This window comes from Anticarsia gemmatalis, chromosome 25 (assembly GCF_050436995.1).
Source record: "Anticarsia gemmatalis isolate Benzon Research Colony breed Stoneville strain chromosome 25, ilAntGemm2 primary, whole genome shotgun sequence".
Taxonomy (NCBI): domain Eukaryota; kingdom Metazoa; phylum Arthropoda; class Insecta; order Lepidoptera; family Erebidae; genus Anticarsia; species Anticarsia gemmatalis.
Genome location: NC_134769.1, coordinates 1,441,281 through 1,468,835, shown reverse-complemented (window position 1 = coordinate 1,468,835; position 27,555 = coordinate 1,441,281). Strand labels below are relative to the sequence as shown.

The following is a 27,555-nucleotide window of genomic DNA, read 5'->3' as shown; positions in this document are numbered from 1 at the left end:
ACAATGGTATGAGCAGTGAAAGTGACCCTCAATAACAATAACAATATGTAACGGAGTCACGAACTCCACACTGTAGGTCGTGGTAGAGAGTTGAGTGAGTCAGAGGTCCTTTGATGTATCTGCTAAGTGTTAGAAGAATAGGTTTTGAGACACCGATCGTAAATTAATTGTTGTAGAAGATATTAAATACATATATAATATTATCATGGCTGTTATACGCAATGGTGTAGGCAGAGGTATATAATAGTACACATATATTTCGCTATAAAGTATTGCCATTCACCGGGCACGTTACCAAACTCCGGGCTACTATTGAGTAATACTCTAATATAAATTACAAAAGACCAATAGTACTTTGCTAGGCCCGGGAATTGAACCCGAGACTTCATGAGCAGCACTACCCACCAGACTACTACTACTTGACGTAATAAATGAATCAAATGAAATTACATGTTAAGTAATTTTAAGGCATATTTTTAATAGCAAAACAATGAATTTACTGACTATACACAACAGCCTTTACTAACATGATCAACATCCATTCTACGTTCAAAGTTTGCTATTTTCACATGAATTATGGACTTGCTGCTGCAAATTTGTGCTGAAATGTGCAATTTGGCAGAGTCGGCGATGTAGCGACATTTGGCAATCGTTTGTGTTGTGAAGTGCAGGGTGAAACGTGGCCAATCGCTGACGACGAGGCGCGAGGGTAGTTTGATAAATTTGTATTTTGATAATATTGAGTATTGTTTGCAGTTTTGTCGTGTAGACAGTATTGAAAAGCAAAGTTTGTTAAAATATTTACTGTTGTACATACAACTGCTGAGTACTGGGTCTCAGGTACCCTGGTCAGGCAGTGATGTTAATTTTTTTCTGATCATTTTAGATTTTAGTAGACTGGCGTTTGGTATTTAAACAGTTTTATGGCTATAAGCTCGGCACTTATTACCTGGGACCAACACTGTCCCTGGTCGGGGAAAGTGAGGTTGTTATTTTTTCTAATTTGCACTATAATATGTATTACTAAATTTTATAGTAGTCTGGAGTTTGAGTAGCGATCGGTATATGGCAAAAGACTTGCCTCTTATTACATGACACTAATACAGTTAAAACAAAACGCCGGTGCATTTAATACACCTCTGACTACACTTTAAGATAGCATAAGCGTTATATCTATACTATAATATTATAAAGCTGAAGAGTTTGTTTGTTTGTTTGTTTGAACGCGCTAATCTCAGGAACTACTGATCCGATTTGAAAAATTCTTTCAGTGTTAGATAGTCTATTTATTGAGGAAGGCTATAGGCTATATATCATGACGCTACGACCAATAGGAGCGGAGTAGCAACGAGAAATGTTACACACACGGGGAAAATTATGACGCATTTTCTCTTATGTGACGAAGTTGCGCGGGTCAGCTAGTTATAAATAAACTAAACAAAGCTCTTCATTTACCCTCAAAACTTGCACAATTATCAACCCCAATAAACTTATTTATCGAAATAATTCCATCTATAAAGTCCACGATAGTCGCCATGCATATTACATTACATTAGGTTAATTGTGCTCGGATCGATATTCAATCGGAAATAGTTCATGGTTACGGTTCCTCGAAATGGAACTGGGTAGGCCTTGGATAGTATTGGCACTATTACGTTTTTATATGAAGGCTTTTTCAGTGATAAGAGTCTTACCCCAGGTTTCTGAGTACATTTAGCGGTAGTTTATCTATTCAATAGCGTTGAGACTCATATAAAAAAACGCTGTGGAATAGATAAACCACCGCTAAATGTGCTCAGAAACCGGAGGTTTGTCCCAAAAATATGATGGTAATTTAATTACGTGATGTAGGTAGTAAATACATTTCTTTCATTTGAGATTTTCATCTTAAGCTTCTAATATTTTTAAATTATTCACCAAATTACATACCAGAGATTTAAATGAATTATTTATTACTAGTTAGTTTGCCCGTCTGACTGTATAATGTAGTCTAGGATAAGTAAATAATTGTATATTATTTACTGTAGTTGAAGTACATACATTTAATATTATATAAGATGTCTGGACGTAACTTTAAGTATTGTCTATCTTCGATTGGCAATTGGAATCACATGAATCATATTTGCAAACGATCTAAGAATATATACCGCCAACTAGGCGCCAAAAAATAGCTAAGTATATAACTACTTTACTCTACATATAAAAGTAAATAAAATAGTATTATTTTGGAGGGTAAAAGCAGCGGCTTATAAGGTCAGTCTAGTGTAAATATTATCTTTGTTACTCAGTCCAGTGGTCAGAGTAGCCTTGGATATGAGCCTCGTGAAGTTGTTGGGTGGACAGAGATTATAGGATTACTTTTCGTAAAATAGGTATTTTTTATAATTCGCAGAAGCCTTTTGTATTAATTGTAGTTTACATAGTTTATTTACTTTGAAAAAGTATATCTTAAACGAATCATTTTTAAAAATTAACACGTTAATAAGTATTAGTTTCAGTAATATGGTGAAATGGGATCTTTTGTATACTTATTCATAAAGTTTTGGGTTCCAGGCAGGTAATTAATACTCGTGAATGGGAGGCCTTTGCCCAACAGTGGGACACATAAAGAGCTACATAAAGTCCTAGTTTAATATGACTGGAAGGAGTTTAGCTGATAGGTAGGTACTTTTCTACAAGGATTTAAGATTTGAATATACATATCATTGATTGTTATCATTTGACCTACAAATCTATACTAATATTATAAAGCTGAAGAGTTTGTTTGTTTGATTGTTTGTTTGTTTGTTTGTTTGAACGCGCTAATCTCGGGAACTACTGGTCCGATTTGAAAAATTCTTTCAGTGTTAGATAGCCCATTTATCGAGGAAGGCTATAGGCTATATATCATCACGCTACGACCAATAGGAGCACAGTACCAGTGAAAAATGTTACAAATACGGGGAAAATTATGATTCTCTTATGTGACGCAAACGAAGTTGCGCGGGTCAGCTAGTTCTGAATAAAGTCTCGATATAAAAATACCTCCAAGTGAAAGAATGTGATAGTATTTTATCATAATATTTTTTATCGGACATTCTTTGCAGATTATGATTTCTTTAGTCAAACCACAAAATAAAGGATAGTCAACACAGATTTTTTGCCAATATTAGATTATGACATCCAGTGCATTGTGCTAAATTATGTTTGCCAAGATAAGATTAAAATCGTGTAAATATTAAATAGGTTTTATCGAAGTGAGAATATTGCGACCGGAATGATTCATATTCAGGAAATCATTACAGAATTACTGAAAGCCTTTGGAAAAGCTATTAATTAGTATGCTTTGCTAGGCTTTAATATTTATATATTACTAGCTGACCCGCGCAACTTCGCTTGCGTCACGTAAGAGAGAATGAGTTATCATTTTCCCCGTTTTTGTAACATTTTTCGTTACTGCTCCGCTCCTAATGGTCGTAGCGTGATGATATATAGCCTATAGCCTTCCTCGATAAATGGGCTATCTAACAGTGAAAGAATTTTTCAAATCGGACCAGTAGTTCCTGAGATTAGCGCGTTCAAACAAACAAACAAACAAACAAACTCTTCAGCTTTATTATATTAGTATAGATAGAGTAAAGTATTTTCTATTATATAGTAAGCCGTTGACCAATCCATAAGTGCTAATTATATGTATTTATTTATTAAACATCTTTATAACAGTTATTTAGAAGATGTCCCACAAAACTCCTGATGGAGTGTGAGTGTAGGATCGAAAAAAATATGACAATATATTTATTATTTACTATAATTAATTACATTATTTCAATGAAAAAAACTGCAAGTCCTCAAAACATGTTATTTCGTTTTCATGCCAAAATAGATGAACCGAATTGGACAAAACTTTAGATAAATTTTATTTGGAGAACAACATAACCTATGTAATTTCTGTTTATATTACAGAAACCGCATAGTTACATAAGTATTCATTAATTACAAGCCATTTTTTCTTTTTAGATTTGTTTGAGCACTTATTGTTTCATAAAGCAATATTTTAGAGTGTCAGTAATTTTATGATTATCTCCATTAAACAATGACGCGATTGTGGATAATTTAGCAAAGTCTGTATAAAGATGACTCATTGTTGGTCTGTACGTTTCACCTTGAGATGAAGTAATGACTATTTATTCTGCTATCTTTTGCTTTTATTAGTTTACGGATAGCTAATTGTTTTTCTTGGTCGTTTTGTGGAATTAGCAATTGCATTCTCGTGTAAAAATTGCAGCCATTTGTGTGACGGAGCGAGAGTAGAAACTATAACACCAAGTAAAGGTCTGAGCGGTGTTCCAAGGGGCAGAAATGCCTGCAGTGGGTTGTAAAGCTTTGCATGATGATAATTGTTACGTCATAATTACAGTTTTTAATAAATCCTCTACCACTCTTCATTAATCATCATCAAGTATATGTTATATTGTTTATGGAAGTAGTTTAAACAGGACCTTAAACGTTTTGTACCCTCATAGATAAATAATCAGTAAGTTAGTAAGTTTCAGATAATTTTACAGTCACCAGTCAATTTCTACTTAAATGACTGGACTTGATAGTTACGTATTATATATCTTGTGTTTATAAATATGTCTGTGATATAAAGCCATGTGAGTATACCTTAGGTTCCACGGTATCAGTCCAACGCGGCTGCCGTGGTCCCTCGGACTTGCTGCGCCGCCCAGCGCGATCATTGTCGTTCCTTTGAGCACTCTATAACAAAAAAACAACACATTAAATATTTTCTTTCTATAAGTAAATATAAAAATATCCTAATGTTGCGTTCAGAGGCGCCCATAGCCAGCTGCGCTCACCGGTCCGTAAACCACCTGTGGGTTAAGCAAAGCTTGGCGTGGTCATTCCATAAATGGGGGATCGCATAGTGATATTTGAACCGGTCTTCGTGCTTCGGAGGGCACGTAAAAAGTCATTCACATTAGGTTGACCACTAACCATACTATAAGAAGAAGAATAAGAAGCATTGCATGGGACATTACATACAGCGACATGTCTCTGTGTACGAAATTTAATGAGTTTGTACTGCCGATGTCGCGTGGAAACAAAAATATAATAGCCCCGGTTTCTGTGGTACATTCAGCGGTAGTTTATCTATTCAAATAGTAAGAAGTTTCAAAAAGTAGTTTTTATATGAGCTTAAACACTATTAAATAGATAAACTACCGCTAAACGTACCTCAGAAACCGGAGGTTAGTTAGTGGCCATAGTTTAACGTGGTTTAACTATACTTAAAACAAATTCGTGATCATATAAACATTTGTTGCTTGTGATTCAAACCCATGACCCTAGCACAGACGATCCTTAGGTTCGTCGTCGTATATGAGAACACTTTATATGACTCAACATTTTAAGAGTTATCAAGACACATTTTAATTTCTTTTACGTCATATTATACCACCATAAGTGGAATATGTCAAAAAATGACTTATTTTTCACCCAATTGCTGTCATTTTATCTACCAGATAAAGACTTATCTAGCAGATAATCTATCAGCAACTAGTATAACTGGTACTTAATTAGTACAATTAAGTTAACAATCATTCAAGAGGTTGATTCTTGTAAGTGTAGTTAGGAGTGCGATACAGCGGATGATACTCTTTGTGATAGTTCTTAAGCGTAAAGCATTACTGTCATGGCAATTACACACGTTAAAATAGTTGTTTTGGAAATATCGTTGGATCTTAACAAGCTCTTATTTTAAGTACCTGTTAGGACTATAACCAAGAACTTGAGTGACATGGACTAAATCTGATATGAAACAAACCCACAATAAGGGGCAACGATATTCGTACTGATTTTAATAAAGTTGTTGTGATATACGGACAGACAGACGTGACAGATCTCACCATTGGGCTACGAAATGTGAGTCTGGATGTTGGATAGTGGCTGTTCCTTAATAACGACAAAACTGCTAAATGCATTTTAATGACATTTGGTATACAGATAGATTATAACCAGGATTAACACATAGCATTTTATTCTGAGAAATCTTCCCGTCGTTGACGGAATCAGGGGCAAGGACTAGCAGCAAAGAAATTTAGAGTTCAAATTTTCTAATTCCACTGCTGACACAAGCCTTCCAGTCTGAAAAGCCATAAGAGCAAAGACCAGCAGAGTCTTTGAGATTACGGGAGGAGGCAAAACGTTATTAAGTCATGATAAGCTTTGAACAGCTTCGATATTAAGAAGACCCTTTAGAATAGTAAGTAAAAAGACCTCACCTGGCACAGTTCTGGTCTAAGAACTGTTGCCGAGTCCATTATACGTGTTATTCCACCGTGGTATTAACTTGAACTTAGTTCAAACTCGGTCAGTGAGATCTAACAATAGACTGGCTAAGTTTTTGTTATACTTTTTGTGTGGCCTCGGCATGGTCGAGATTATTGTCACCTTGCTGTTTTTTGATGGTCATCATGTGTGACGCACGGCCACTTTAAATAATGACTAAAGAAGTAATAAGTAATAGGGTCCATATTGTCCAACATTTAAGAATATATTAGGGGTGCTGGAACCGGGTGCTTGGCAAAGACTCTTTTTGAGAGATTTCCAAAAAAAGTCCTTATGTCTGGAATTGAATATGTAGCTATGGCCGATTGCTATATACATGATATGATGTTTTATAAAATCAGAACGACGATCGAGATCTTTGTTGGTATATTATATAAATTTGAATTTGAATTAAGCAATAAGTCTGCTTGGAACAAGAGGCATTTTAATATCTCCGTATCCCCATGGAAAAACACTGGATCTTCTGTGTCATCTTTACTCAGAGACAACTTTCCCTACAAGTATTTACTCGTAGAAAATCACCGTGCGTAGTTTTGATAGAAGTTTTTGTTTATGATAATTGTCCTTACCCTGGCACGGTCAAAGGCAGAAGCCTGTTGGGGCCGGATGTCGTCAGCAGGGGCGGGGTCGAACAGTTCGTTCGTCTTATACGCCACTCCCGGGTACTTTTTACGACGAGGGATCGCTGGCTCCATCGGCCCTGGATAATAAAAAATGATTAAAATTATGTCTAGGTGAAAAAGGTTGCAATATTTGAATTATTATTAGCTTTTTATAATCGTGATAAAATGTGGCCAGTTCTTAGATTAATGGCACTTGCCCTGCGTAGGAGACTATTATCTAACCTTGCTTTCTTTACTGATCAGTCAGTTTTTATTAACTTTTTAGTAATATTTCGGTAAATTAATAAAAACTATGATTTTGTCACATAAACATGTTAAATGAAGCTTGACAAATTCAATTACATAGAATGTTTGTTAAAGGAGAATGGGCACTCCTGGGCGGTCGGCGGCCATTAATGAAAGTAGTGTCAAATTAAAGTAATGATAACTAGGAACAACTTTTACTAAGAACGTTTCGCTGCAATCCTTTCAGGAAACAATATATTGACATGTAAATATAATGGAATTTCATAGAACAAATACAATTATTTCGTGTCTGTAATGCATTTAATGTTGTGTAATAACGTTACATCTTCTTATAACGATTGCAATGCCATCAAAATGAACAATAATCGTAACTCGTATCTATCTATCATATGGTTCACCCAGTTTCAAAGTCGTTCAAGCCGCCCGAATGTTATCTTAGTTGACAACAACCGGGACCGACTTTTTACGTGCCCTCGGAAGCACGGAGAAGCTCAGTTCAAATACCACAATGCGGTCACCCATCTATAGAATGACCGCGCCAACGGTTGCTTAACCAACAGATCGTTTACCGACCAGTGAGCGCAACTGGCTATGAACGCCTCGTTTTTAAGCTGAGTATTCAAGACAGATAAGTCGTCTCAGTGAATATATTATAGAAGAGCAAGATGTTTACTTGTTACGATATTTATATATTTACATGTTATGATTGTTCGAATATTAATAATGTCTACATTTGTATGCAATAATATAAATAGTAAGTACTTTTTATTTAATCTCCGAATATAAGCCAAAAATATGTTTTTATACTATTAAAAGTGCTCAAAAACAAAAATGTATTTTGTTCGTCATATAAGTGCGTCGCGGCAATAAAACTTCTACACGGTAATTATAGGACTAAACTACATTAAAAAAACAAAAAATCAAGTTTGGCCGCGGATCGCCCAGGCTCCATACTATTTTGCCCATTCTCCTTTGATCAATAACAGTAGGAATTTGTTGATATCGAGACATACGTTTTCTACAATGTACAAAAACGAGGCAGGTTAGTACGATAAGGATACTGTGACTACCATTGGTGGAAGCCATGTATGATGGTACATACCCCTCTGTATAGGCAGCACGGAGGGTGGTGTGGGCGCGGGAGCTGGCTGCTTCACCACGCCCTGCTGCTGCTCCTTGTACTCGTGCCATTTGTAAGTGCTGCGGTACTCAGAGTGCAGCTGCAACAAACAGACAAACACTCGTTAGTTATAGTGGAAGAATAAACGGGAGAATGTATTAGGGAGTGCTTTTTCTTCACTTTAGATTATATCTCGACAACTGATCCAGAAATATTTAATTAATAATTGATTAAGGTATATTTTTGATGAGAATAACTCCTTTAAGAAGTCAGTAAAAAAATATCGACGCTTCTAGTGTGTTGTGTGAACAATATTTTCATGTTATTTTTAATGTTAATCGGACGCCACACGATAGTAGCAACTTCAGGAAATCATCAATCATTGTAATTATTTTGAAGATTAGAATTGTATTTAATTATTAATACAGATCTCAAAAAAAATGTTACTATGTAACGACTAATTAAAACAGAAACAGCTTGTCGCTAAAAGACTCTTGCTGTAATAAATCTATCAAGTCTTATTTCATTAATTCAATTACTCCGACGTAAAAGCACGAGCCTCAAGCTCAAATGTCAAGAGTAATAAAACAAAAAAAAACGGTAAAACTAAACTAAAAAAAGAAATTAATGACGTCAATTTCGTGAACTTCATCAAAACATAATCAATGACAAATATGTCAGACGCAATGTGACACCACTTAGATCTGTAGTATCTACTTTAATAGACTAAAATGCTTTTACTAAAGAAAATTATATAATATGCTTCTACATTTTCGCAGTTACATGTGTATAAGAAGTAATTGACTGCCTCCGTGGCGCAGTGGTTTAAGTTCACTGCTTTTGTTTGCCGGAGTATAGCTTGAAATATTTGTCATATTTTAAAAGACAACTCCCGCACTAAGATTTGCTCTTGTGTCGCGGGGACTTTTACAAACATACAAACAACTGACACAAAGTCCAAGAAGACCCGAAACAACTATTTGTGGATCGCACAAATAATTTTCCGTGTGAGAATCGAACCCACGACCTCCCGACGCAATGGTAGCAACGTGGCGACCTTAACCAGATATAATTGAAGGTAATATGATAGTGCAAATAAAAGCCTATCCTGACCTTTTACCTAACCTTTGCACTTTATCTAAGTGTTAGTGGTATATTTGGCACAGCGTGACGTCACACCATGGCAGTAATATAAAATAATTGATATTGACACGGGACGTTATTTGAGTGATATGGATTGACCATATTATTTCTGGAGCGCTTCGGTTTATTTGTAAAGCTATATTTGGTTTAAGTAAATGTCAGTAAAAGTTATTATTATTGCGAAAAGGGTAGTTTCGCTAGTGAGGGATGATCTTGGAAACCACCAGTTTCAGTTTGGTAAAGCTCTGATTGACATGAATGATCTTGAGCGGGTTATAAAACCCATAGGTGAATTATACCAGAAGCTTCACACTTCACGATCTCATAAAATATGTTTTATGAGAACCATAATAATATCTGAAATATCATTTTTTAACTCTTATAGCGTAATCTCCGAGACTATACTTCCAATGCCAGGATATTTTTGTGGTCCAAGTGTATTCAAATTCATTCTTTCTTTATTCTTTTAAGAATTTCTTGAGATACCTTCACTTTGTTATTTAGTTATTATCTGTATAAATAACTAGAGTACGAAAGGTAATCTTTTAAGCAGACTAAATTGCGGGTCGCAATAATAAACAACTAGTAAACCTATAAAGTACACGTTAGTCTTAACAAATAACCACACGTACACAATATATCTGCAATAAAGACTTAGACAAACGCAGCCTGTGAAAAAACAAGCGAACGACAGATAGCGCCGCAGGCTATTCCCTTGATACTGTAGTTTATAGATAGATAGATGTGTGGATAGATAGGGCTGTGTGTAATACGGGTGTGTGGGATCTTTTGGGGTTGTTGCTAGGTTGGATAATTTAAGTGGATTTGTTATTTTTGGGATGTGTGTGGTTTGATTTTAGGCTGGGTAAAAACTGATTATATAATAGGAATGCTGAATGTTTTTGTTCATATTACCATTTGATGTTATTAAAGTAGAATTACATGCCAATACTTGAGAAGTATTTTACCTTGGTATAGACGCATTATGAAGAAATCGCGATATCTTCGGCTTCAATTTGATTATTTCTCAATGATCTTTGGTTAAAAGTAACTAGCATTGCTTACAAAATCAACCTAAAAATTAAATATACTAAAGACTAATTATTATTAACTTCATATCCCTATCATTTCAATATAAAGCCATAGCACATAATGGGTCACCGATAATAATAAATAACAACTAACAGATTACTTAGTTCACAAAAAAAACATGCACATATTTTAAACACCTACAATTTTCTAGTGCGAGCCCTAACACACAGAATCGATATTCCATCGATAGAGCTGTTACCGATATAAATTCGTTATAGTGCTGCGATTGCGAGCTATCGATACTCTCCATGTATCAATTTGTATCTAGGACATGTTTGCACATGTTATTTACAGTCTAGACTCCGTATTACGCGTTATTTAGCTACATTTGCCGATAAAATGGTTTTTACGCAATATTTACGTAAATGATTGGTTTTTGCATGGTATTTGTTCTAGAAAAATATTGTAGCTTATACATAAAATAGCGTCTTTTTCTCATAAGAGAAGGCAGAAACTAGACAGCATACCTACTACGTAGAACCTACTTTCTGTACCTCGATTCTCTACAACTATCGACTACCGACAACCGGGTAGCTATCGAAATTTTGACATTTAGAATGTACTGCCAAAAGATTTCTTACGAAACCCTTCAGAGGCGCTGATCAGATTTTCATACAAAATTTCTCGATGGCGGGTCGGTTGTCGTTGCTCGATAGTAGTAGAGAATTGAGCTACTGAACAAATGAATATTTCTATTCTATTCTAACGTTACTTGGTACAATCTTTGCAAACCTCCCTTGCCTTATTCACATCCTTTATAGCACACTTTAGCTCATAGTTTCGAATATTATGGCAGTGGCATAGGTTTGTTATAAATGGATATGATGACAAGATGTATGGATGGGAATGAAGCAAGGGAGAAGTGTAAGGATCATACCATGAGGCGTTCTTTGGTCTTTGTCTACCCCTATGACGAATGTATTAATGGATAGAATGGAATAGAATTCATGGATTTTATTAATTTGTTTCTATCAAAACTTTTCTATAAATTATTCACTGTAATAGCGACATTTACATTTCACTTGTTTATTTTTATTAGACAAAATTTACTAGTTAATTTCATCACTTATATACCTGTAATACCTAGGTGTATAACTACAACATCTAGGCATCTCCAACAGTGATTAAAACAGCAATTCAAGACAGTCAGACTGATCGTCGTGTCGGAATTCACCTCGGATTTAATCAAAAGTGCTGGAGAAGGCAATAAATCTGCTTCTCCTCGTGAAATACAAAGGACAATAGTACTTATACGTGTGTTTGTTACTGTCGCACGAAGTCTTGATGTAATTACACAATATTGAGTCTTTCTAGACGTTTTAGATTTAGTAGGTGTGATTGTGTTGAAAAGTTGGCAATCCATAATCTATATCTTATTTACGAGAGTCTGTCTGCCTTTACGTTTTCTCGAAAAAAACTGCTTAATCCATTTTTGATAAAATGTAATATGGAGGTAGCTAAAGATTTGGAAAATAACATAAACTATATCGCTGTCTTGGTTTGTAAAACCATAACGGTTTAATTCTCAAAATGAAAACATAGGTTTTTTTAATCAATTTAAATCTAATCAAATGAAATGGGGTATGAGACTTTGATCGCGGAGCCGCACGGTTCAACAAGTTTTATAGAAAAGCCCTACAAACTAAATAAAACTTTATTCCCTGCATTTTAATACTCGACAAAACACGTCCCAATTTCAAATCATAAAACTTAAACATCAAAGCCGAATCACAAATAGTTTTAGCTCAATAAAAATCGATTTGTGTACTTTTACACACACACAGTACACAACACACACTTGTGTACAAACGTACACAACACACAGAGCACGTGGCTATTAAAACTGTGATGTACATCAATTATTCTGAACACGCTTGTAGGGTGACCATCAAATGGACAGTAGCGGGATTCTCTACAGTCGGTACTATCGAGTATCGAGAGTTTGACATTTAAAATGTAAAAAAAAAGTTCCTACGGCCTCCGCTAGAGGCGCTGATCAATTTTTCATACAAAATAATAGAGATATAATAATAAAAATCATCATCTACAGATGATATGTTTCTGTTTCCGCTATAATACAATAATCCATGAGTTACTATACAACTTACGCGATTTTGCTTGTTTTTCCTCGATTTTGATATGTATTAATAAGGTATTTAATTATTTATTTATACCGACCGCGTCACAAAGTCCTCAAATATAATCTAAACAAAAATATCAAAGTAAGATTTTACAAAATTTTCGATAAATAACCGGTAGTAGATAGTCGATAGTAGTAGAGAATCGCGCTACTGTAAGATATTTGCATTTCTTGGCTGCGCGTGTAAAACTCTGTACGTTCAATCTTTGGACAGGAACAAAAATATGTTATTCCAAAAGCAAAACTACAGAACGGATTTTGATAAAACCTTGTCTATATGTAGTTTATCATCTGGATTAACATATAGGATACTTTTTATCCCTGTAAATCTATTCACGTGGGCATAAACTAGCTTTATCAATAAACGATATACGGAAGCTGTAAGTAATAAACACTTTAACAATAAAATATCACATTTCCTAACTCTTAAATATCGTTTTCACGACTAACACATTACTTTCGAAATCAATATTGCATTTGACTTTGAAAAATATCCGTGTTCACGACTGTAGTGAATGGAGATATAATTGCCTTGAATATTGCAACATTATAATATCAAATACATGTAAATATACTGTCTGAATTAAACAATAACTCTTACTGATTTATTGAAGGATGTCTGGCAGTGGATTCGAACTCGTACTTACATTAACTGCACGTTTTGTATGTAGAAATATATAAGTATGTTTATCAGTTATCTGGTTACCATAGCGCAAACTCCGCTTAGTTTCGAATCAGATGACTGTGTGTGAGTTGTCCCACAATATTTATTTATTTATTATTTATTTATTTAGGGTTCTGTAACGTAAAAACGCAACCCTATAACTGAGGCTTCGCTGTTGTCTGTCCGTCACCAGGCTGTACCTATCTATTGGACCGTCATAGTTAAGACAGTTCTAATTTTCACAGATGATGTATTTCTGTCTCCGCTATAAGGCGCTGTCTCCACGGGCGAGAGAATCGCGACGAGTCCGCCCTTGTATCGTCGGACAATCTCCACGAACGATAATTCCGCCGCGTATCGTCGCGACTCGTAGCCCGCGTTTTCCTTGTTTAAAAAGCTTCTCGAAACAAGAGGCAACATTGAAAACAAATGACGCTGCATTTGACTCGCTGCTTGTCGCGGCCGACTAGCGACGATGTATTGACGTTTCGCACGCTCGTTGACACTCGTCGTATCGCGGCGATATTATCGCCGTGTGGAGACGGTTCCATAGAGAGTGTATAGAAATACGTGGCACGACGATAATATCGCCGCGATTCTCTCGCCCGTGGAGACAGCGCCTAATATGGGCTGCCATACAACTAACGTAATTTTACTTGTTTTTGCTCGATATTGATATGTATTTATAAGGTATTTATACCGATCGCGTCACAAAAGGCTGTCCGCAAATATAATCAAAACAAAGATATTAAAGTAAGTATTTATTTTTCGGCCCCTTTTTTCAAACGCGAATCGGATTCTAGTTCCCTAACAATAGTTTAGAAGACAGTCTGGTAATCAGCTTAGAAGTAAAGCAATCAGTGAAGAACTCAACATTTTCCATATAATCATGTGAAAACAAATGAATTCAGTAAAAACACATTAAATAAAAAGTGAATCGTCCATTAGCGAAGCCGTGGTCACTCAATGAATAATGGATTACTCACACATTCAATTAGACGAGTTTCAACGACACACTGAACTGATAACCTGGTTATATTGATGATTATAACACTGCTTTATTGAAGATCTAGGAAGAAATGAAGGATGGATGGATGGAGAGGATTGGATAGATAGAAAAGAGAAAAAAGATAAAAGTTGAATTGAGGTCATTAGTCATAGTATGTTTCGGCAAATGTACCACGTACAGTCAGCTCTAAAAGTAGCTGAACAACTTCATATTTTCAAAATCTCTGTGTTACGTAACTTTAATAAATAACTGATCAAAATCAGTTAGACTGAGTTAGAATTAAACATTTCAATCAATGGCAAATTTCTTTTCCATAGAATAATGTGCACACTTCAGTATATAGGGTTTCAAAAGATTGAGTATGATCTGCTACTTTTGGAGCTGACTGTACATACATTGTAGGAATGCAGTAGGGAATAATCGTCAAAAGAAAATAAATTTAGCATAGAATTTGACCATAAGCAAATAAATAGATTATACATATGTTGGGTAGTGAATATCGCATGTATTATTGTATGTAAGTAAACTAATAAGGGAGCTTTGTCGTTGTTATATTTAAACTATATATTTTGCAACAATATCGATTGAAACCTACTTAATAAAATAACTCAAATCATTTTTTCTTAACATTTCATTAACTTTCTTCGCCAACCAAATTAAATTGTAGACAAAAACCGACTCTAATATGAGCACAATGAACGACCTAACCTAATTTTTATCCAGACCCGTTCTGGAGCAGTTTGGAATAGTTCCAGATGTGAAAACATCGTGAATTAGTTTTTACTTCGCATTTGGCGTCATGCTGTAGACTTTTAGAGGCACGTTCTATAAATTGCAGACCATTTTGAAACTTTCAAGGAAAAGTATGGCTAAGAGAAGCAAGTTTAATTTTAACGAAGAAATTGTCGTAATTTTAACAAAACTGCAAGCTGCACGCCTAAAAATGGGAAAAATGGAGAACCACTAGATACTAAATTGTTCTAATTTAAGGGATTCTTTGATTTTAGCTCGGAGAACGATACCTTATAATATATGTCTTGGCAGAGATTCCAATACATATGTACATACATAATATAATGTATACATACTTTATACATACATGTAGGTAGAGGTTGTATGAAATACACCTATATTTCACCATTAGAAATGTTAGTCCCACATAATACGGGGGCGAGCTTATTACCATATACCGGGCACGCAATTAATCTCCAGGCAACTATTAAGAAATATTTTTTTTTATTGAAAAGACCGAAAGTACTTTGCCTGACATGGGAATCGAATCCGAGACGTTTTAACATTTGAATTAAATAAACTAGTAAAACCATAACTAAAAATTATGGTATATTCTACAACTCTTTCTAAGAAAATAGAAACTGTTTATAGTTATTCAGAAATAGCTGTAAAAATGTCTAGCCGAAGCGTTTATTAGCCAATAATAACCGTAAAGTTTCGATTCGTTTCTAATACTGCTAGTGACGTGACCTTCTCGGCTGGATTAGCGGAAAAATACCGGTAATCTAAGGTTAGACTATCGATCTGTTTGAAATATTGAAAGGCTTAACTGCAGTTTGTGCTAGGTTGAGTAACTTAATCATTTTGAGTGGTTGATTTGGATTGGATTCCGTTTGAATAATATTATATTTTTGCGTCTTTGCACTTTGAAGGCAAGCCAAATAAAAGGAGTCATAATCTTAATGTATTATTTATGAAAAAAAAAACAATATACGACTAATTCAAATACTTTGAATGAAGTTTGCGAAATAAAGGATATTATGAATTTGAATTAATGGGAATGCACCTATGCATTCCCATTAAATACCCACTGTACCCCTTATATATGAAAATTATCTTGCTAACTACGAATTTTCATCAATTTATATTCAAACGATGCATATCATTAATAACAATATTTTACTTTATAATTTTAATACTTAGATACCGATAGCGCAACATTAACTCCGAACTAATAATCCGAATTTAAAACTTGACAAGCGTGACGTCATATTGACAGTTGAGATTGACAGCTGTCATCGGTATGTATAGTGATGTGAACCATTCGATAAGTGATCGGTGAATAATTTATTAGCATAAACTAATATTTTTAAGTGTGATTTATAAAAGATAAGCGGTTATTTATTACTTAGTAGAATTATGTTCGCAGTTTGGTTAGTTGTATATTATTAAAAATGGTAGTTATTATCCTTCTGTGGGACAAACTTTCTCACCCAGTCGAATAAAATCCTAATCCGATAAGTTGTTTTGACGATAAGCAACCCTGTCTTTTTTACGTTTAGATCAAATGGATATTAAACTAGCTTTCGTAACCTTACAGTGTATATGACTGTGGGTCATAAGGGTTTGGGTTTCCAAAGGCATTTGTATTCCTAAAGAACTGGATTATTTCTTAGCAAAAATCTATCTGCGAATTAAGGTATGATTACATACTATCTAAATCTATTTATCAGATTTTAACACTAATGTCACCTTTATTAAAACATTTTTTTTCAAGAAAATAGTTTTCTGTAAAACAGGCAAAAAGACCCGATTATAATATTAATTTAAAGTAAGTTGGTATAATAAACTAACTACCCATAATGTAAAAACCCAGGTGTATTGTTTCCTATTATGTAAATATACGTAATAGTAGTTTCGTAATAAAAATGCGGTCAGAACTCGTTAGTGCAGTTGCAGGCTGACAGTCCGACGTACTAGCGATCTGAATCAAAATAATTACACCTATGTACTACTATATACTAACTAGATAAATTAATGCCTTCCTTGTTGGTGGTTTTTTATCGTTTGAAATCATCTGTTCACACAGAGTTCCCGGGTTTGAATCTCGAGACGGTCCTATCATTGCTCAGTTTTCCTGTCACAAAATTTGCAGTGTTTGTCTGGAATTAGGCGTAGCCTATCATTGGGTCCACGCGAGAAGATTCGAGCACGAATCGAGCACAAATTCGTGTAGTGTGAACTGATATCCTCGGACAAGCGCGCTTTTGATAGAATTTTTTGCTATGCCCGTGACCTGTTCGTGCTTGGCTCTTCTAGCGTAGACCCAAGTTAAGCATTTATTTCAAGATTTCGTGTACACTCCATTGTTACAAGGAACTACTTTTTTATTACGGCACTCAGTATGCATCCCCGTTCGGGCTCATCACTAGTTGAAAGACAATAATTTACCTTGTCCAACTATTTCATCTTTGTATAGAATCATACATACTCCTAACCACTCTGTTTCAATTCTTTCCTTAGAAGAATGTTCTTCTTATACGACTATATACATTACATAATCATGTAGTAGGGACGAAGGAAAAATGTCTGAATCGTGTACCTCCTAGTTATTGCGGTCGAATTGAGGCAGTAAATTACCGAGCCTATACCGTGCCGGGTTACTGGAGAATTTGAGTGGAAAGATTTTCACGTGATCTTTGCAGTAGAGTATCTGTTATTACGGAAACTATTCCGTAATAACAGATACTCTGAACTCTACTAACAGAGACTGAGTACTAACCCAGTCTTACAAAATCAATACTAGGTAAGGATGTTGCTATATGATCCTTTTTTTCCTGAAGTAATCGCTATGTAAATATCGTCATAAAAAGAAACACTTTTAGAAGCAGTAATTGTATTAATCGTACAACAGATTTTAGGGACGCGATCAACAAAATTGGATAAAGACACAAATACAATTCACTAAGTAAATTTTTAATATTACCGTCTCTAAACCGATAACTATTGGCCAAAAAATGTGTTGACAAGGTGTTTTATACTTAAAGGAACATTAACAAATTGAACAGACTTCATTATTACCCGATTATTACACACTACGATATGAAAAGGTGCTGACAATATACATTACAATTAAATGTATCAATCAACTTTAATAAATTTGTCGTAACACCCTAACGAAAAAGATTATTACACTATTCTCTTATCTTATACCTACACTCATTTAAAGTATTACGTCACAATATAATTATTAAAAAAAAAACTAGTAAAAAACATAATATCCGTTATCTCTCTCGCTTTCTTTCCTAGTGACGTCATCATTTGTACAGAACAATAAAATGGAGGGTTTCCGTCACTACCGAGGTATACGTAATAACACACATAACAACCTTCTCTTATTATGTAGGTACAGTCAGCTCCAAAGTAGCTGAAAAACTTCATATTTTCAAAACTTCTGTGTTACGTAGCTTTAATAACTGATTGTTTGTTTGTCGTATGGTTAGTGGTCAACCTAGTGTCAAAGTTGTTCAAGCCGCCCGAGAGGCCTTTGACATGGCTTAACGACTGTTATCTTAGTAGACAACAGCCGGGACCACGGGAGCACGGGGATGCCCAGCTCAAAAACCACTATGCGGTCACCCATCTATGGAATGACCGTGCCAACGGTTGCTTAACCCACAGATCGTTTGCCGATCCGTGAGCGCAACTGGCTATGGGCGCCTCGATAATAACTGATAAAAATCAGGTACAATGAGTTAGAATTAAACATTTCAATCAATGGCAAATGTGTTTCCCATGGAATAATGTGCACACTTCAGTATATAGGGTTTCAAAAGATTGAGTATGATCAGCTACTTTTGGAGCTGACTGTACCTATGTACTGTGTATGTACGACGTTTTTATTTATTTCTATGTGTTTGGGAGTTCAGCGGTATTATTTAGTAAAAGAATATGATTATTGTTGTTCATTTATGGAATAAATGGGGACTTAGTCGTAACCGGCGGTTCTGTATGACGAGATGTATGGATGTGGAAGTTTGTAAGGATCGTAGCAAGTAGCATTCAATAGTCTTTGCCTGATCCTATGAGAAAAGGGCGTGATTTCCTCAGTACAAGTAAAGCAGCAGACCAGCAGACTGGTATTAGCGTTTGCCTCCCACGAATATGGTCGAAGATTCAACATCTAGGTAACACACAAAATCTTCTTGTTCAAATATCGCACATAAAATCTTATATAATTTAGAGTTCTTTAAAAGAGTTTTTTAATCCACAGTCTTTACCTGCACTTGGCCAACGTGTTGGACTTAGCAGCCAGCAGTGGGATGATTAAGGAAATAAAAAATCATTTTGGTGCTGTTCTAACTCTTTTTAGTCACGAAGGAACTAAGGGTTTATCTTTATAAATAAATAAATATTTAACCCATTTAAGTCCAGCTGCTGGGGAAGGGTCTTTTCCCGTAATGAAGCAGCGGTTAGCCCTTGAGTTCACCACGCTGGCCAAGTATGGGGGATTTTGCATACCTTCAAAAACTGTTCTAAATTACTGTTAATCTAATCTGTATGTATACAAGTACGTAGTTTATTAACTGTCCTTGCAAACTCTTATTGCTTGTATTATAAAGCAACGGGTCTTAAACGCGATTGAAAATTAAAAGTTGGGATATCTTATTTGTTCACCCGACGTTTCGATATTCTTGTCCTAGGGCATATCTAGGAAGCCTAAAACGTACAGTTAATTCTCCAATTATCCGCATATCCACGTCCAACTCATTCCACCAGTGACCGAGTTTTGCGAGAGGTTTATATTACAGCCGAATTGCGTGTCCAATTGCCTTGCCCTATTACTGTGGTTATGTAGTACATATTGACTGAGTGTGTGGTGTTATATTAGTGTTATAGTGTTTAATTGTTGGTCAAGTGCAAATTATGTTTGTATGATAATATGGTGTTCTAGGAGTTACGGAAAAATAAATGTATGTAGTTATTATCTATATTGGTCTTTTCTTTTCTTTTTTAAAAAGACAACTCCCGAACTAAAATTGCTCTAGTGTCGCGGGGACTTTTCACAAACATACAAACAACGGATACAAAGTACTCGGATCAATACTTTTTGATATATTTATTTTACACTCTAAACTCCAATCAATCTACATAGAATCTTAATGAAATATATACCGAAACTGTACCTTTTTAGTTCCAATTCGGAAAGGGGTTAAGCTGTAGACTATGTAGGTATCCTTCTCTAAAAGTGGAATTTAAGCGCTTTAAAATATTGCAAGTTTGTTTATTGAAATGTGTTCAAATGTTTAAGCTATGACAATATTACCAAACATTATTCACATGAACGTATTAAATAAGATATAATACAAAAGTTATTGAGAACGACGAAGGCAACAGTCAAATAAGTACCCAAATAATTATTAATAATGTATAACTACGTCTATCTGCGATACATAACTGATATACATATATATGTATGTACGTGCCTCTATCTGTGACACATATGTAATACAATCTACATAAATTAATTGGTATCAACGACCCCAAAGGATAGGTTGTTAATCACAGAATTCCAATTTCCAAAAACACGTTTTCAGGGAACAGACATGTAAGGATTTGAGGATTAAGTTGTACGTTTGAAAGGTTTCAATCTACGCTGAAGATACCAGAGATACGATAACTTGCAAAATGAATGCGAATTTGGTATACTGTAATTTGTACAAAATACAAAGATTTGATTTGATCTGTTAAATATGATCTTAAAACAAGTATTCAATGTTAAGTTTGAAGACTTGCATCTAAGTAGTATAGGGAATCTCGTGGATCACCCTCATGCCCATGCGGCATCAAGCCGCATGCATGCATGCCCTGTATAATGGAACAGAAACTGGTTGAATTTTCATTAAGACAGTTATTATTTCATAAAAATCTTAAATTCTTATCCGCAATGAAAGTTTATATTGATCAATATAACAATTCTTTGTTGTTATTTACATGCGCATTCTTAAACGAAAATCGGCAAAGTTTTCAGTTACAATATCCTGACCGAAACTACTACCATACTATACCCACTATAATTATTCGGCAAACTGCTTAGCCATCAATACTCATTGATAAATGACTTCTATTTCGAGATACCCACCGAAACCATTAGCTAACAAGCCCATTCATAAATAAACAAAACAATTTTCTTCCAAGTAATTAAATAAAAATTGTTCTTCCCAACTTTTGGGTTACTCCGGCCACTTCGTTAATAAATGTATGAACTTTTACGTAATGAGTCGGGAACTTTTTAGGTAATGTTATTAGGAAGATTTCGGTGTAAATAATGCTAGAAGTTTGGTAACATTGAAGATTATTTTTGGAAAGGTTTTTGGGGTGATTGACCCTTGTTAGATAGTGAAAATTGAGTTAAACATAGTAAGCAATGTCATCTACCAGGGTTTTATATTCTTCATCCTTCTACATTTTTTGGCCCAGCATAGTTTGTAAGGATCGTACTAATTCGGGTTCTCTAGTCTACCCCTATGAGAGAAAGGCGTGATTTTATGTAATTTCAAAATTATTCAAGCGATTTATGACTTAACTTAAGCAGTTTGAGCGTGCCCTGTAAGCACGGGTATATCTCAAAACTATCTACGGACTAATCGATATAAAATGCTGTTTATTTACTGGAACTCATCATGGTACCGATTGATAAAAGCCATATGTAAGCTATAAAAACGGCATGTGATAGTAACTGCACTCTGCGCAGTAGACTATGATTGTTAGTTCAAACCTATCCTAGATCAAATCAGTTAAGAAATATAAACGTATTATTTATCTATACCAATCAAATTACTTATATTCATAAAAAAAATATTGAAATATTTCAGGGACTACCTGTAGTATATGAAAAACTAAATGACGTCTTCAAGTGGTGAGAAAAAATTTTTTTTTTATAAGCGGCTACCCATCCATTTCCAATCCTAGATTGTGCCAACTTACTCTGGTTGCACGAGTCGTTCCACCGCGGCCTCTTTTACTTCGGTCATAAGACTTAATTAACAAAATAATTTACACACGAACCATTGTTATAATAAGGCAGGCTATAAACATTTTATATACCGCTCCATATATACTACGTTATGTAATAAAGTACCAAATAAGATATGTATCGACGCGCTATGAATGATGGCGCTACCGTGTCGAGCTCTCTAACTATTTATATGATAAATGTTCATGATCTATTTATTTTAGGCACCTTATATGTCATTACACCTGTATTTATGTAGGCACAGGTGTATATTTTGAAGGATTTCATGTGAGTTATGATAGTATACAGAGAGACATAGAAATGCTACTTATATTATTATGCGAAAATTGTGAATGGATGGATGTATGTTCCTCAATCACGCATCAACGACTAAACGGTTTTTGATGAAATTTGCTACAGAGATAGAAGTCACACATCGGTACTCGTGGTCCCGCTGTTGGGCACTCTCCTCTCGGTATGAGGGAAGGGTTAGGCCTTGAGTCTACCACTCTGGCCAAGTGCGGCTTGGAGACTGCATCAGTTACCTGAGAACTGTTTTATAGCACTCCACGGTATGCAAGGTTTCATTTCTATGTATACAGTCTTCCTGACCAAACACATAATTATTTCTTGTTTTACTAGCCTGAAGCCTCGGGTTAACTCGGGTATCAACCCAGGACTCCAATTAAAGTCACAAATTATTTTTAAAAATTGATTACTTGCAACAAACTCCATTCTCGTTGAATTTGGGGATATTTTTATACAAAAAACAAAAATAATTAAATCATAATGATCAGGTTGAAACCATAAATAAAATTTAAACAGCGAAGCCAGGAATAAATGCGTTACAGGATTAAAAGCTTCCCTACTTTTCATAATGCGCCCTCTTTGTGAGGGAAGATAAAAATTAAATGCGGTTAGAAGGGGAGGTTTTCTATTACTGTGAATGCATAGCTTAAGAGAAAAAGTATAAATTGTAATTATGATACCTTATTAATGATTTCATTTTGTTGGTGTATGCGGAGGAATACTCGTAATTAAAGTGAAAAGTGTAGTCTGATTCTCTACAGTCGGTAATATCACTATCGAGAGTTTGATAGTTATAATGTTCTGTAAATAATAGATCTTAAGGTGCCCGCAAGAAGCGCTGATCAGATTTTCATACATTTCTCCATAGAAGCTCTCTGAACATGCCAGAAATGAAATCTGGGAATGCTGGCTTCCAAAGTCACATCTATACTGATATTATAAAGCTGAAGAGTTTGTTTGTTTGTTTGTTTGAACGCGCTAATCTCAGGAACCACTGGTCCGATTTGAAAAATTCAGTTTAAATTTCAGCACAACATTTCAGTGTTAGATAGTCCATTTATTGAGTAAGGCTATAGGCTATATATCATCAGGCTGCGACCAATAGGAGCAGATTATCAGTAAAAAATGTTACAAAAACGGGGAAAATTATGTCTCATTCTCTCTTATGTGACGCAAGCGAAGTTGCGCGGGTCCGCTAGTACTCTATCTGCGTAAGAGTATGTTGACCATGATATCGTAGTTTGATTTTCAATTCGTGCAAAGTTATAGGGTTTTTGAAATTCTTAAATGAGAATGTACCCGTGTAATGTCTGAAGTTTGGTAAGTGGCCATTGTGGCACAGCCTATAGCAATGTACTATCGAACAAACTGAATCATGACCCACCATGTGCTCATTTTCTAAAACGCGTCTATATACGCGTAGGTCGAAATTGGCTTGAACCTTTCGTTTCCTTGGTAATGAATTTGTTATCTGTCATTATTGCGACAAATCTTTGTGCGCCAATACAATAATGCTTTGCTACCGTTTTCAACAGGCTCCGTGGCGTAGTGGGTTGATGTTACGACTGCGACGCGTCAGGAGTGGGTTCGATACCCACTCAGGGCATGGTTTATTCGGCCATTATAGGAAATAATGTAACTATAAAAATTAAATAATATAGGGTAACCAGCATAGTTATTACCCGGTTAAGGAATTGATACACAATTTTGGTCAATAGTGTCTTTATTTAGTAAAACATTGACATAGACTCTATTATAAACGCAACTTAAATATTCTTTCTAAAAGAACATCAGTCCTTTGTTTCAATAACTTTATACTAATTCAATATAAAACACTTAAAAACCATAAATACTAGCGAATACTGTTAATTCAAATGTGTTATCCTTAACAAATATTGCAACAAACTTTTACTTTTTCTTTTCGAACTACACGCCTGTCGCACAAACGTCGGACATGAGTTCTATAAATTAAAGATGTTACCAATATTCTAAAAATGACATATATCGCAATTAATTTGAACTGGTTACTTTAGAAATTAAAATAAAAGTATTATTCCTTAACATTGGCAATCATTGTATGATGGGCAAGGACTGTAATGGTTACCCTAATCGTTTCACAGATTTCTAAATGACGTGCTATTTGATATTTGACACAAATAGGTTTTTTCGTAGTGAAAAGAGTTTAGACTATTTACATTCTACATTCAAATTAAGAGTGATTTATCGAAAACGTATCTACGCACTGTAATATGCGCCCATAGCCAGTTGCGCTCACCGATCGGTAAACGATCTGTGGGTTAAGCAACCCTTGGCGCGGTCATTCCATAGATGGGTGACCGCATAGTGGTATTTGAACTGGGCGTCTCCGTGCTTCGGAGGGCACGTTAAAAGTCGGTCCCGGTTGTTATCTACTACGATAACAGTCGTTAAGCCATGTCAAAGGCCTTCGGGCGGCTTGAACAACTTTGACACTAGGTTGACCACTAACCATACGATAAGAAGATAAGAAGAAGACTGTAATAACAAAGGTCAAAGTTGTATGTAGTCGTAGATACATCATAACACAGTCGTATGCATGTTTAAAATGTCCTAAGTGCAACTTTGACGATAGAGACGAAATTCTTACTGTTTTGACGGTGTCAAGCGAATTATCGGCAAAATGGGTCATGAATCTGTTGGTTCGATAGTACCTAAGCATTAGGTTCTCTATTGCATACTGCTATTCATAATATAAGATTAGAAAAAGCCATAAAGTACCCATTTTCCAAAGGAAAGTTTTTCAAAGTACGCAAGAAAACCTAATCACACAAAGTATTACAAATAAATCAGCCATCTTATCCCATTAGCCGTGAACCCCCGAGTACCTCCGAGCACTGGCGATGTTACCCGAAGGTCCCGGGAACAAATAGGGGGCTATTCTTAGCGCAGGTCAAATAAATCCAAGGCTTGGTTTATTAGCTTGCCACAATATAGTGCTCTCCATTATGCATAATATGTTAAAGAATTCTGAGAAAATGTTGATTTTTTGCTAATAAAAAATATTTAGAGAAAGTTTTCTTTCAATATAAAAATGCTTTACTTAATACATTTTAAGCCAAATACGAGTCTTGACATATTTTTGGCAAACAAAAATATATTTTAGACAAAGATTTGAGAAGACACCATTTTGATGATACTTGATTTGATGGTAAATAGGTAAATATTTTTTATTAATTTATATCAAAACTACTAACTATCAATAAAACAAATGCTACTAATATTATAAAATGGGAAAGTTTGTGAGAATGTATGTATGTATGGATGTTTGTTACTCTTCCACGCAAATACTACTGAACCGCTGAAGACCCAGACTAACACATAAGTTTTTTTTTATCCCGGCGTTCCTGGTGGATCGGGATTTACAAGGAAAGGGTTTGCACGCGGACGAAGTCGTGGGTCGCCTTTAGTATTAAATAAAGAGAACTCTTAACTAAATAACACCATAAATGAGATCTTAAAAATATGACACTTTCTTCTATTTTATATCTCCACAGAACTCGTAAAGAAACCTAACCTTTTTAACTTTAGCAGTTAGTGTCCATAGTGCCTTGACCTGTGTCTAAGTGCCAAGTAATTTGGCAGCCAGGCGACTGGACTTAAGTGTCTCGTGTGAACTCGTGTGTGTTAACAGTGAGGTTATGTAGGTTAAAGTCTGGATTTTATGACTAAAAGAATGTAATTTTTAGAAGAATAATGTTTTTTTGTAAAGTGAGTGATGATGAAAATTGTAAAGACGAAATGGTTCTTCAAAGTGCAAGTAACAATCAAATGTTCTTTTATTGGTCTTTATCCCACTTTACGTAGGGTTAGAAAGTTTTTTCTCAAAAACGTGGTATAAGAGGCATTGGGCTGACGTTCTTACTATCGATTGAGTGATAATTGGCAACCCTCCTTGCGAATATCATTTATAATTGTGTACTAAACAAAATAACTAAATACAAAATAATAAATAGCAAACAAAATATATAATGTGTTTACGTACAGTTTATTAAATTATCGAATTATTGAGTGTTAAATGCAGCAATCAGCATTTTATTTTCTTTCAAAGCCATGTTACACACGTTCCGACTATTTGTTTAATAATTTGTTACAATAAAACTCATGACTAAGTTAGAACAATGGAGAAGAATGCTCTACAGATGCTAATTTATATCTATTAGTATCATATTTATCATAATATGGCATTCAAGTAAGGTATTAAGACTAAAGTTAGGTAACACAGAGGTTTTGAAAATATGAAGTTGTTATGCGACTTTTGGAGCTGACTGTACCCACATATCCCTTTATTGTCAGACGTAGGTCAAAAGCTTTAAATACTTTTAATCAGTCACAAATGCCTGAAAAATACGAAGGATAATCCTTAAAAAAGCTTTAAAGAACATCAAATATTTAATTAAAATAAGTAAAACAAACTAAAAATAAGAAAAGCACAAAGAGTGCCATTAGTGCGACACTTGCACTCGACAGCGCCACCTGGCGGCTGGAGTGCCCTCAGACAGTAACGTGTTGACCCAATTCTTGAGGGAGAAACGAGCTGGATTGCCAGTGTTAATGGTAATTTTTTTGTATGTTTGTTTGTTAGTGATGTGCTTTTGAGAAGAATCTTTTGGTTTAAGCCTCTTTTAGGGTTTAGAGGCAGGTGTAAAGTGCTGAAATTTTGAGGTAGCTACTAAGAATTATCTTAAGGTAGACTTCAGGTGACGCTGTCTCAGAATTTGAATGATTTCTGCTCAGCAGTTATTATCTCTCGGGATAATGTTTGAAGATCAGATAGAAAATCGTTTCCCGCAGATAAACTTCGTTTCATATCTATAATAATTACTTGCAGCCTTACAACAACATCAAAATGAAACCATATTTTGTTTGTTACATCAGAAATCTTAAGAATTGTGTTTAACTATCTAAATCTGCCCATATTCTTATTATCACATGCTAGTAGGTGCTCCCAACATACGGTATGATCAGAGACTAATAAATAACCTAGCTATGTTCATTTAACTTAATTGACGTTTAGTCTATATCGCTGATTGTTGGCAGCTCCTCGCATGATCAATTATTGTATCAACCACATTGTAAAACTTTTTGGCGATTGA

At 35.0% G+C, this 27,555-nt stretch overlaps 1 protein-coding gene across 8 annotated transcripts in view; it reads right to left on the bottom strand.

Annotated features, from left to right (window-relative positions):
- The window catches only part of LOC142984039 (uncharacterized), a 98,229-nt gene that overhangs the window by 20,348 nt on the left and 50,326 nt on the right, over nucleotides 1–27,555 (bottom strand). For all 8 annotated transcript variants that reach the window (XM_076131355.1, XM_076131350.1, XM_076131351.1 and 5 more), the window contains exons 3-5: nucleotides 8,302–8,419; nucleotides 6,900–7,030; nucleotides 4,645–4,737 (exon numbers count right to left, since the gene is read on the bottom strand). In XM_076131355.1, the coding sequence (XP_075987470.1) occupies nucleotides 4,645–4,737; nucleotides 6,900–7,030; nucleotides 8,302–8,419 (342 nt within the window). The remainder of the gene's footprint in view (nucleotides 1–4,644; nucleotides 4,738–6,899; nucleotides 7,031–8,301; nucleotides 8,420–27,555) is intronic.